This window comes from Echiichthys vipera (genome assembly GCF_963691815.1).
Source record: "Echiichthys vipera genome assembly, chromosome: 11".
NCBI classification, from domain to species: domain Eukaryota; kingdom Metazoa; phylum Chordata; class Actinopteri; order Perciformes; family Trachinidae; genus Echiichthys; species Echiichthys vipera.
Genome location: NC_139836.1, coordinates 18,041,589 through 18,054,465, shown reverse-complemented (window position 1 = coordinate 18,054,465; position 12,877 = coordinate 18,041,589). Strand labels below are relative to the sequence as shown.

General features: G+C 38.6%; 1 protein-coding gene across 2 annotated transcripts; it reads left to right on the top strand.

The window, feature by feature from the left end:
- Positions 1-2,785: 2,785 nt before the first annotated feature.
- sfxn3 (sideroflexin 3) lies at positions 2,786-12,230 on the top strand. 2 transcript variants are annotated; one of them, XM_083923423.1, is made up of 11 exons: positions 2,786-2,847; positions 4,762-4,934; positions 5,252-5,422; positions 6,379-6,477; positions 7,032-7,107; positions 7,245-7,330; positions 7,432-7,559; positions 7,717-7,766; positions 7,952-8,001; positions 8,727-8,774; positions 8,886-12,230. In XM_083923423.1, exons 2-11 carry the CDS (start codon positions 4,771-4,773, stop codon positions 8,980-8,982), a joined length of 969 nt encoding a protein of 322 aa, XP_083779549.1. In that variant the 5' UTR covers positions 2,786-2,847; positions 4,762-4,770; the 3' UTR covers positions 8,983-12,230. The 2 variants fall into 2 exon arrangements, with proteins under 2 accessions (XP_083779549.1, XP_083779548.1); XM_083923422.1 differs by lacking the exon at positions 2,786-2,847 and adding an exon at positions 3,860-3,950.
- The last annotated feature ends 647 nt before the right edge of the window (positions 12,231-12,877 follow it).

Below are 12,877 nucleotides of genomic sequence, written 5' to 3'. Positions count from 1 at the left end.
AGAAGTTGGTATAGTCTCCTTTGCAGCCTCTGAATCCATCTCCATAGAGCCCATGGTGGTGCCTGGTCCCCCCTGCCTCAGCTGAGACGCTGCCGGCCTGTCTGCAGAGAAGTCAGCGGTGCATGGTGATTCCCCTCGGGTCATGTTTAATTAAATGGATATCTGTTGTGAGGAGAATATCCAATCCATTATTATTATGAGTACCCGATGAGGGCTGGAAGTTCCAGGTGGGATTATAAAACAAAAAATCGTTTTGATACAGTATGACCTAAAAATAAAACAACATAAATAAATAACCCTTTTTAAATTGGGTCAACAGAACAGAGTTGCATTGACCTCCGCATGTTTTTATATCGATCAGCACCACGGACAGCGACTAAGAGATAGTAGCAAATACATAAACAAGAGGCCTGGATTTTACAGGTAAGTATCATCCATAACTATAACTTAACTTCTGGACTAGCTGTTGACATTGTTCCGAGAGATGTCGTTAAACTTTAACGCGTCTTGTTCCGGTCTGAACGTGCCCCTGTGGATCCCTTGAACCGTAAAACCTTACAAAACGCTCGTGAAACCAGTGTAACATTTTCACATTGTATTCACACTAAATTGAACAAAGTATGGCAGCGTTACCTGCTGTGTGTGTGCGTGTGTGAGTCCATGTTGCGCCGGATGAGTTTGGACACAGACGCTGACGCGCTGACGCGTTATTACGCACCTCCGGAGCATTAGTGCCACCTCAGTTGTTCTCCAGGTGACAGTTATTGTCTTATGAGGGGTAAGCCTTTTACATAAGCCCGCGCAGCTGTGCAGCCATTAGCACTGGACCAGGGATGATTAACTACACTAATTGCACTTATATTCCACTAACACTTGATCAAGTCTATGTCAGTTTGTCCTCGGTTAAACTTTGTTATTAATGTGTTAATTAAGTCCATATGTTTCCCGTAAAACTGCAGTGAGGTGTAGGCTCTGTGGGGGGAAAGTGTCTGCCTTCGTCGTGCCTGTGAGGTGGGTAAACAACCCCGCCTGGTGGTCAGACGTGTCACATCACAGCTTCTCTGCAGATCCCAATATCTGTACATCTATGAGTCTCCAGGGAGTTGATCGGTAATAATCGATATAGCCTACTTTAGCTTAGCGTCAGGAAACCTTGACCTTGAAGATGTGATTTTTTTTATAGCTTTGCTGCATTTTTCTTCCATGTTTTGGTGTGGTTGGTGGTGTAAATATTGTTAAAACATGTTTTACCCAGTTTCTCCTAAATTATTACATATTTATCTCATTGACATATTCTATTTCTATCACTTTACTAACAATATCTATGCACACCAATCACCATAGCTTGAACAAAGGAGTGTGGAAATTAAAGCCAATTGATACACGAATACATACCGTGCTAGTTTCCAAGATACAACAAAAGTAAACATGACAAACATAATAATAAAAAAACAACAACAACCTAATATGATTACGTATAGGCTAATTTTCACGATTTCATCCACTCCTGACCTTTCTAGTAGTTATTTTTTTCCCACACTCCCTGTCATAGAAGACAAACTTTAATAAAACAGCACAGTTTACTGAGGTATAGATACATACACTATATTTAAATTAACAACTTCTATTACAAATGGAAGATTACAATGAAAGTAGCCTATCGGCGCATGATGTAATGTGACCCACATTACAAATATCCCTCTATATATTTCCAACACTTTGTAGGACACAATTATTCAAAGGTTGTGTCGTATTAATAATATTTATTCGAATTGTCTGGAAACTTTTAAGAAATTCTTGGAAGTGAACTTGCTTGAGCCAGTGAGTTATTTCATAACCAATCATCTGTTTTCCACCTCCCACGCCCAGTGGTTTCCAACAACTCATGTCCTCCACATGACGAACACCGCCCCCAGTATTACAATGAATGGTGCTGCTTTCATAGGCCTCTGCGAAGCTCGGAATTTAGAGATACTGTACATCTTCAATGTGACTGGTTTCACCGTGTTTAATCGATCGGAAAAAAAGAGTGGAATAAGTCATAAGATAAGATAAATAAAAGATGTATTGATTGGAAATTAGGTGTTTGTACATATAAAATATTCATATAATGAAGTGTTATGAATGAATAAATAAATAAATACATTAATACATACAGAAATGCAGGAACAAATACAGAAATAAAATAATAAATGAATGCTTTACATTTATCTCCTATCTGTATTTTTGTGTCTATATGTTAATGAGGCAGGAGGTCCAATTAATTTATTTATCCATTTATTTCTGTATTTATTTATTTATTTATATATGTATTTATATATACATTTATCTATGTATTTGATTATTTATTGAGAAAAAATTCATGTTAAGTCCTCCATACATGTTTACTTGCCCACGTGTTAATGAAGCAGACACTCCCATTTATTCATGCATGTATTTATTTATTTATTCATTTATTCCAGCATTTATTTATTTATTCATGTATTTATGTATAGATTTATTAATGTGTTTTTTTTAATTGAAACTAAAGTCATGTTTAGTCCTCCATACCATTTTACTTGTCCATGTGTTAATAAAGCAGACACTCCCATTTAATCATGCATGTATTTATTTATTTGTCCATTTATTTCAGCATTTATTTATTCATGTATTTATGTATAGATTTATTCATGTGTTTTTTGAATTGAAACTAAAGTCATGTTTAGTCCTCCATACCCGTTTACTTCCCTGTCATTTTTGGAGAAGCTGTATTTTACGATTCTTGTAAAAGTGCTTGGAGGCAGCACAGGTCCACCCGGTGCTGTGTGATATTGAGAGGTCATTTTCGAAAAACAAAGAGCAAACCAGGTACGTTTGTTTCACTGTGCTCACTGAATTCACATATTTTATCTATTAAAATCACAATACGGCTCAGTCAAAGTCTACTCCGGCTAAATGTACGTCCTTATATAAACAATAACTGAAGTGTTAGCATGTTAGTTAGCTTGTAAACTAGCTGGCTGGTTGACGTGAGTTCACACTGATGCGGTTGGTTTAGGTGCCGTGAAAAGGCTGTTTTATTGTCCCGTCATCTTGTTTATCGTTTCGATGTTATGGGGATATGATGGTGATGTCCTGTTTGAGTGTTTCTTTACTCCAGTGTGTGTTTATCAGTTACCTTGCTAGCGTGTTAGCCAGCTTGCTTACAGGAAACCGGGCAGAAAATCCATCTGTCACATTGTGTGCGTGTGTGTGTGTGTGTGTGTGTGTGTGTGTGTGTGTGTGTGTGTGTGTGTGTGTGTGTGTGTGCGTGTGCGTGCGTGTGCGTGTTTGACATTGAGGTTAAAGTGTATTTGGAAGGGGGAAAGTCAATCTGGACTCGTTTGGTATTTTGTGTCTTTGAATGCACCACACATATTGTTCACCCAGGAGGTATTTTCTATTCAATCTATTATCCATCTTCTTTATCCATTTGCAGTTTGCAGAGGTGATCATGGTCTTGTATGGGCCTGAGTCCGTACGACTGCTGCAGAAATAAGCACATACATGACATGACATTCCTGTAATAGTTTAGTGCTGGTGCACAAAAGTGTCTCCTCTGTACTTACACTGAATACTCACAAAGGTAAAGGGTTAAAACTAATAGACTGACAGATGAGTGAGCAACTATTTTTCTTTTACCCCCCCCCCCCCCCCCCACAAATATGCTTTTAGCTGTGTTAAGTGAAAGTAAAGTGGATATTCTTTTAATGTTAGTTTTAGTTTCAGTGTTAGTCAGACAAAAAGCTATTTCAAGAAGTCATTGTGTCATAATGAAACATTTTTGCTGACCTTTTATAGAGAAATCCAGAAATATCAAGAGAATAATCGGCAGAGGCATCAATAATGAAACTCAGCATTAGTTGGTTCCCTAAATGGTGGTTTATTCAACAGACACAAACACAACTGACCTACATTCAAGCAGGTTGTTTGTGAGTATAGTTCATTTTTATCTTGTACTCACAGTAACAACTGATACAAGGTGTTTGGGGTCAGCCTCAACATGGTACATGCTTTTAACTTTTAGTCCTATATATTTTAAAATGTACTGAGAGGCAGAGCAAGTTAACCTGATTGACTAGTCTGTTTGGTTATATGCTAAGAAGTACATGTGTGTAGTTGTTCTGGGTTGTATAATGTTGAGTGATGGGGAGGGGGCCTCACCTCAATGTAACTCTGCAGAGGAGCTATTAGTAGAGCAGAGGTGGAGGCTTAACTCTGCATCCAAGGTTGTTTTTTTTATAATGATAATTTCACCTTTAGGGCTGGAGATCAGCATTTGATATCCTCCAAAATGTGTCAATTGAGTCTTGAAAGCATGCTCATTAAATGTGTTTGCTGAGTGGATTAGATCCCAATTTAAATATGTATTTTTTAAACATTTTTAGACCATATTATCTTAGACAAAGGTCTTGTTCTTTGACAAAATTCAGAGAACTATGGCTTTAAAAACAATGTTGAAAAGAAACCATATTTATTTGTCTAAATTAAGTATCATAACAGTATGGTTTTGGTATTATTACAGCGTTACTATCAAAAAATCTCAAACAAGGCCCAGAGTGTGAAGAGCAGTACATTACCGGACCTGCTTCTTTGTTAATCCATCTGTTATGATATTTATTCCAAAACCTAACTCGTTGCGTTCTTCTGAAATACTCTCAGAATAGTACACTTGTATTTACACGTGAATATAGATTTGTAACATAGTGTGAATACTAATTTCAACATGTCTATTAACTTAAGAAAGCCAGAATGTCTGAAGATCTGTCCCTCAACATAAACATCAAGGAGCCAAGATGGGACCAAGGCACATTTATGGGGCGCGCCAAGCACTTCTTCATGGTCACAGATCCCAGGACCGTCCTGCTGTCCTCTGAGACTCTGGAGGAGTCCAAAGTGATCATGGAGGACTACAGGTAGAGGGTCAGGAAATAAGAGGATGGAGTCGAAGTATAAATGATAATGTTAGAGAGGTTGTGGCGGTGTGAGGCATCAATAGAAATGAGAATTGATGTGGATAATTGTACCATTTACACTGAAATGGAGATACCGATAGCAAACCTGTTTATTCCTTAATGGGAGTAGTGTCGATCTACAATTGACATACTATATTTTCTACTATATATAAATGCTATATTTTTACTGTATCAGTAAGGCTGCATACCGGGGTTGTGGGTTATACATTTTTTTTAATGAATGTTGCAAATTCCTGTTCCACTGTTTTGACTTTCAGAGCCGGAGTCGTGAAGCCTGGCCTGACGGAGGATGAGCTCTGGAGAGCCAAGTACATCTACGACTCCGCCTTCCACCCCGACACAGGGGAGAAGATGTTTGTGATTGGCCGGATGTCCGCTCAGGTGCCAATGAACATGTCCATCACAGGCTGCATGCTCACCTTCTACAGGTACAGCAGAGGTTTCAGTACATGATTCAATGTGTTCTCAACACCAATCTGAAAACGGCTTTGTCGTAATAAAATGGAGAAAATAAAAAATAGTCAAATATATTTAATAAATATGATACAGTTTCCATGTGATTGGAGGCATGCAGCGCTGTATAAAAATAGAGATTTTAATCCCTGAACAGAGTGAAAATCCTCTTAAAGAATAAAAAATATCACTGCTGAATACTGATTTATCATTGGACAGCTGACAGGACAGTGAAGTCATGTGATAATGTTGAGATAAAACCACAAATTGATTGACAGAATACAGTACTGTAATAGTTTGACCTATTTATCAAGTGACAATCAGCTGTTCGCAGATTTAAAAAAGTGTCCAATGTCAAATAGATAAGAAATGATTCTGTTTCATTTAGACTAAAGCAACAACTGTGTTTTTTTTTTATGAAACAGTCACTTCACAAAGCTTCAGAACATGCAATTAAACTGTTGTTTCAAATAAAAACGGCTGAAATAAGATGATCACAGTGTCATTTCTTGCATACGACCACTGGAGGGAGCCAAACCCTTTAATTTCAAATTCTACACATAGTTGCTTTAAATAGTAAAAAATAGAAACAAGTCAAGACATCTGATTATTTATCAAAGAAAAGAACATGTGAAATATAAAAATGTTTTACTGGTTAACAGCAACAATGCGACTTTAAAATATATGAATTAACTTGTGGCTCTTGGCAATTCATTCACAGCAGAAGGAAAAAGAAAAAAAACGGATTGAGGATACATGCATGGTGCTTAATATAATAAAAATCTTACACTCTTTCTCCCGTGGGACCTTCTTTAAGCTCAGATGCTTTACCATGACAGTTTTTTTACATTGTCACCAAAATTGTAGTTTGTACTGTACTCTCTAAAATCTCACTTCCTCAAAAACTGTTGCTTCCCCCTCGTGTTTACAGGACTACTCCGGCAGTGGTGTTCTGGCAGTGGGTTAACCAGTCCTTCAATGCTGTCGTCAACTACACCAACCGCAGTGGAGATGCCCCCATGACCGTGAAGTAGGGAGGACTTCTCACCTCACTTCCACTCTAGATCATTCCTGTCCTACCTCTAAACTAGTGTCTGTAAGGAGGCCGTGGGAGCTGCCGTCCTCTCCCCTTCCCTCACAGCGGTATTACGTTCCAGTGTTAAGCATGTTCGGCCCCATGTCACCATGCACTCTTGCTGACATAGGTTATATGCTCCCGGCTCATGTCAGGTCAACGTGCATTTGCATACTCTCTTCATTGTTTCACAAAATGCATCCTTTAGATGCTGCAGGAATGCATCAAATGCATGTGTAACGAACAAGCAGCATTTTCATGTATTTAGCTTAAATGTTACAGTGTCTCCCTCTGCGTTATCATTATTTGTGAGGATGTTCTTGTTTTTTACATTTTCACAGTCACACAAAGCATGCATTTGCACACTTACTGAGGCAACTCTACTTTGAAACTTTAATGTATCTCGCCGTCAAACTTCAGCGTAAGTCGGCTGTTTATGATGTGTGAAAATGTAAAAAAAAAGGAAGTGGTTAATGAATGTGTGATATGTGTCTTATCTCTCTACGCAGTCAGCTCGGTGTAGCCTACGCCAGTGCTACTACAGGAGCTGTGGTCACTGCCCTGGGACTCAAGTCTCTAGCTTCGGTAATGCCTGTTGTTCAAGTAGAAAAAACAGATCCAGTTAAACAAAGTAACTCAGATAGAGACACTAATCTGCATATATATTTGTACGTATGTGCAGAGATTTGTTTGAATGTGTTTTTGATTCTGCATCTTTGCAGCGTCTCCCTCCAATTGCCAGCCGGTTTGTCCCCTTCGCAGCTGTTGCTGCTGCTAACTGTATCAACATTCCCTTCATGAGACAGAGGTAATGTCTCTTAAAGTAAAAAGCCAAAAACCTTTTGCTTTTTTTCTACTCGCAAGCTTTTAGGAACTGCTCTACATGACTTCTGTATTTGTTCCTCCCAGGGAGTTGAAGTTCGGTATCCCTGTGATGGATGAGAATGGAAACAGGTTAGGAGAGTCTCCCAATGCTGCCAAGCAGGCAATCGTGCAGGTGGTGGTGTCCAGGATCGGCATGGCAGTCCCAGCAATGGGTAATGTCTACATTATATCTATTATTTTGCGAGTCAGTTCTTTACTTTTGGATATAAAACCATACTATAGTGGATGGCATGAGAGAGATGTATACTTTCTTGAAACAGAAAACTCTAGCTGATTTCTTGCTTTCTTTCTTTCTTTCTTTTTTTGCAGCCATTCCCCCTGTTATAATGAATGCTCTGGAGAAGAGAGCATTCATGAAGGTAAACACGCTGCATGCATCACTGTCATACTGTTGTTGTGTTTTTGCCACCCTGGATTTATGGGGTCTGCTGGTGTTTTGTGAGGCTGAAAGGAGTCCACATGTTACACGTCCACTGAATCAAATTTCCAACTTCTCTGCCTGATTCACTGCAGTTCTGTCTTCTCTGACTTTGTCTCCTTGTAGCGGTTCCCAATTCTAAACGCTCCGGTCCAGGTGGGGCTCGTTGGTCTGTGGTAAGTAAATTACACATAAAAGAATCTATGTTGGCATTAAGCCTGTGAATATTCTCATTTGTCCAGGTCATCTGACCAGGCTGGTCCCAGTCCTAGCCTGGTCAGATGCGTACATGAACTGATGAAGCCGCTTGGATGAGAATTGAAACGTCTTCCTAGAAAAATAACCATGTCCAGTTGCTTTTGACTGAAATTGCTTTGGGGATATGTTGGCATTTTTTAATGGACTCTATTCTCTGTTCTTAAAGGCGCATTGAGTAGGATTTTCTTTAGAAAAACAAGGACTCTCACATGAAAAAAGTAATCTCTCTCAATCATCACTTATGACCACTAAATGTGTGTGACAGTGTCTGTATCAGAGACCCTGCTTTTTCTCTCTTCTTTTCATTTTGCTGTGTTGTGGACATTTCTTGGCATCAGCCTTTGGGTGTGTAGCCCCCCATACATGCGCAAGCACGCATTCAAGAGGAAGCCATGAAAATGGTGAACACTGCAATAAATAATTAAAAAAATAAAGTAAAGCGAAACGCAGAGAGTGAATCTGGGGTTGGCTTTTGCCCGCTTGCGAGCAGGATTCAGGGGCTGTGCGCTTCTTGTGTTGGTGAGCCGGAGAGGAGGAGCCAACTTTAAATGTTGTCTTTTCAAACGGCAATGTAGAAATCCTACTCAATAAAAATGAAACGAGTGACACCCCTAAAACATCCATTTCTATCTCTTGTTTTCAGCCTGGTGTTTGCGACTCCTCTGTGCTGCGCCCTCTTTCCACAGAAAAGGTAACAGCAGCAACATCACCCTCCTTGGAAGAAAAGGAGGTCATGCTTGTAAACAAAGTGTTATCTAACACATGGCAGCATTTTAATAACATTCAACCATCTTTTTCGTAGCTCTATGAGTGTGAGCGGGCTGGAAGCAGATCTGCAGGAGAGGATACGGCAGACCAGTCCCAGCACAGCCACCGTCTACTTCAACAAGGGCCTGTAGGACCAGCCAACACAACTCCATGCACACACAAGACATGCATACACTCACACATATATACACACACGTCTATTGTCCTGTGGGCACAAGTGGGAGGGCAAAGCAACATTTATTTGTGCTGCCTTTGTTTCTGTTTTGATTTGACTGCATGGGGCTGCTCCAACAGTGCAGGGTTTAGGGCGTTTATGTTGAGGATTAACGGAAGATAAAAACAAAACCCTGAGAAGGAAGATCACTGATAGTTGTCTCTGTACATAGATGGCACTCCTTAGAAAAGAAAAAACGATTTTATTTTTATTTTATTGTGTCGTGATGTGTTTTCGGTCTTCCTTTGGTCAAAACTGCAATAGGGTGGCAGTTCATGAAGTTACTGATTTGTGTTTCACTCACCAATATTTCATGTTGCGTTCAGGCTCATGTGAGTTTTTAAGTCCTCTGACGAGATATTCATAACTCCAGTTTAAAATGAAGGCTTGTATGTGTAAGTAGTGTATGCAAATGCTGCTTCACATAATTTCTTTTTGCCTTCCTCAGTGTGTCACTCGGCTCTGAATAGTCCAACCCTTGATTATTAAGTTCCTCTTTTTTGTCCTTCTTGTAAACTGGTGCAGCTTCTTAGTTCCTGTAATTTTCCTGTAAGTGTACTTATTCCCCTGCATATTCATCCACAAGGTAATGAGGTGCTAGGTACAATGTGGCAAAGAAATTATGTAGAAATTACTGTATACTGCAAAACCTGACAAAGCACAGCCGTAGAGTACATCAGTGAGTATGCTTTTTATCAACATGAATATGTACTGTTGCCATGGCAGTGGCAGCCTGTTTTTCAAGGCCTTTTATTCTTTGAGATCACTTTATGAACTAGTGCAGTAGCTATCAATAGTGGCATATTAATGAATTATAGATTAATGTAGTGGTAGTGTCTGTTTGGTGGTTGTATCAGGTGGATAAATATACTTTATAATGTCTACATGAAGACCAAATGATATGAGTTTTGTCATTTGTGTTTTTAAATAGTGACACGTGCAGAAGGACAGACAACAATGTATTGCTGTTGTCATGTAAAAACTTTGTGACTCAGATTTTTGTTGGTTTTAATGTCCACACTTGAAGGATCGCATGAGAAAGAGGTCAAAGCTGTCTAAATTTGAGTTTGTCAAAGTCGGAGATTCAGGGTTTTTTTATGTGCAACAGCAAGCTAGCCATCTGAAAAACTGTTGTTTACACTAGAACCATTGATGTCCGTTGTACCAAATGAAAGTAGTTAATGTTGCGTGACAAAGTGAAAATACTGAAAGCTTATTTTCTAGGTAGGGCAGTGGGTAAGTGTGCACAGTCTTTGTTGTTGCTTCGTTTAAGTGGACACTCTGGCTGACTTTCCTTGATCAAATTCGTTCATGTTGTCGCCCGAACACATGAACGACTGCTCGGTGTGGTTAGATAGTGCTGATGGTGTCCAGAGGAAATAGCAGTGTCATCTGTCTGGATTATGCAAAAATAAGTGTATTTTTCTTGGATTATATTTTTAAATATATATACAGTATATGGACAATATATGGAGCACATACGCATGAAGAATGTTATAGATTTTAACTTCAGGGTGTGCCTCTGTTAGTGAATCCTCCAGATGGCCCAACATATGCATCGGAAAACAACGTCAGCTGCTGGTTTACAGGAGCACAGAGGGGTTTGCTGCAAATGAGCGAGAGCACCTTTAGGGATAATGAGATGTCAGACAAGAGGAGTGCTCCTCTAGTCAGACAGTCCCAGATTACCAACTAAGATTCAATATTTGTGTCACGTGATGTTTTGTGTTTGTTGGTCAAAGAAAACTATACCCAAGTGTTCACACTTTAATTCTACTCCATCGAGTGTCTGAAATTTGAAGTTGTACAATGATTTAATTCCAAACTGATTGTGGATGTTAAGGGACTTTAGCAACTGCACAACTACCAGCTTCTGCACGGGAATACACAATGATTGTGTTTTATATGCGATCCTAAGATTGAAGGGTTTTATTCCAAAGTGCTCTCCAGATCATTTCAAAAACATCCCTATCCTAAAACACCGTCTTGATATGAATGTCGATGTCTTTTTATTATTTTTAAATGATGGATATCTTATTCTATCATATTCTATTCTCCGTTGTTATTAATGTTTTCATATAAGCCCCACACCATAGCTACTGTTTGAGTCCCTTGCCTCCTTCTGTTACACATGATCACATGCACTGCAGGACAGTGTTTCAGAGTTGGCATCACTACATATATTCCAATATTTGATATGTACCATGGCTGCATCATTAAGACAAAGTTATTGTGTGTTGTGTTTGGGGTGTTTTCCTGCTGACGGTGAAACTGCACTGTATATAACCTTTGCTGTGCTGCTGTAGGAGCTAGTTGGATCTCAGTTGCTCTTTAAAATGTGCTTTGCAAAAGTGTATAATGAAGATTGTATTTGTTTAGGGTACTGGATGATGTTGGATAAACTGTGGTTACTGCTAATTAGTAATTCATACATTGTCTTTTATTGCTCATAACCAAGTAGTTTTAGCTTGTGCTTTTTTTTTTTGTGTTTTTTTTTTTTCTGCTCTTGGAATTATGGCGCAAAAGTGTCACGAACAAAACTGGAGGCTTTTTAATCAGCATTTAGACACATTAGTAAATGTTTGTGACTGTACCGTACCACCGTAACATGTCACGCCAATAGATCCAGCCAAAGATGAGATGGGTACAAATTTGTACAGGATTGAAAGGAAGAAGTGTGTAGCTTTTTACATTTTTCGTTTCAGCTTTAACGTATGGACCTTTTGCCAGGCTTTTCTCATGCAAAAACGTGTTTGTTTTTTTCCAAAATGGTCCTCAACTTTGTCTAAGTAACACTCAACAGCACACCAAATTCTTTTCTTTAAGCGCCACCATTAACGCACAGTTAACAGATTGAAGATGTAACTACATCCCAACACACAGTTTAGTTGAAGATCATGTTTTTGGCATCTATTTTTACTGATTGTACAATAAAGTCTCATAATAGACGTGTGAAATAGCACCGGTGAATTTTGGTGCACTGGTTTTTGTTGTGGATGCAATGAAGAAAATGTCAAATCTTTGCATACTGAAGGCACAAATGTAAAGACAATCCATTATTGTTATACTCCATGAATGTTTGTGTACAACTTACACACATGCAGTCCTGTCAGTATTGGTGCACAGTGTTTTCTCCCTCTATTTTGTATTGTGTTGAAATACATTTCCTCGATGTGGAATGTATTTTACTCAGAGCAATAGAATAAAATATGTAACATTAAAGTCCAAACCTGTCTGCTTCATTTGACATTATTAAACATTGTATATCTTTCTTGAGGAATGACCAGAAAATTAACTTTAAAGAGTGAAAATCCATTAAAACTAAGATTAAACTGAGAAGGTCAAATGAATTCTGCTAACGCCTTGGTTCAGATGTCTGAGGATAAAATAATTCACAGGATTAGTGATTTAAATGTGATAACCGGTGTATTTTTACTGACATGGACATCTTGAGCTTTCAACAGAAAATGAGAACTTTGCCTCCAGTTTTCAGTCATAGTAAGTGGATATTCGGTTTCTGTAGCTATAATAAATTCATAGTTTAACATCAGATTTATTTGCCACAAAACTGTTTAGAATACAAATGTGTGTTTTTGCTCATTTTAGTTGTTTTATGGAGCATTTAGTGATACTGGAAATCACACCGCATTCAAATATTAAGCTAGTGCAATGGCTTGATTAAAATAAAGGGAAAATGGAGTGTATGTATTTTAAACTAGTTAATAAAGATGAATTTGATACAGTTCCATAAATCGGACAAAAACTTGCCCACATTTTAAGTCAGAATAATCTGTAGTCTATCCAGATCATTT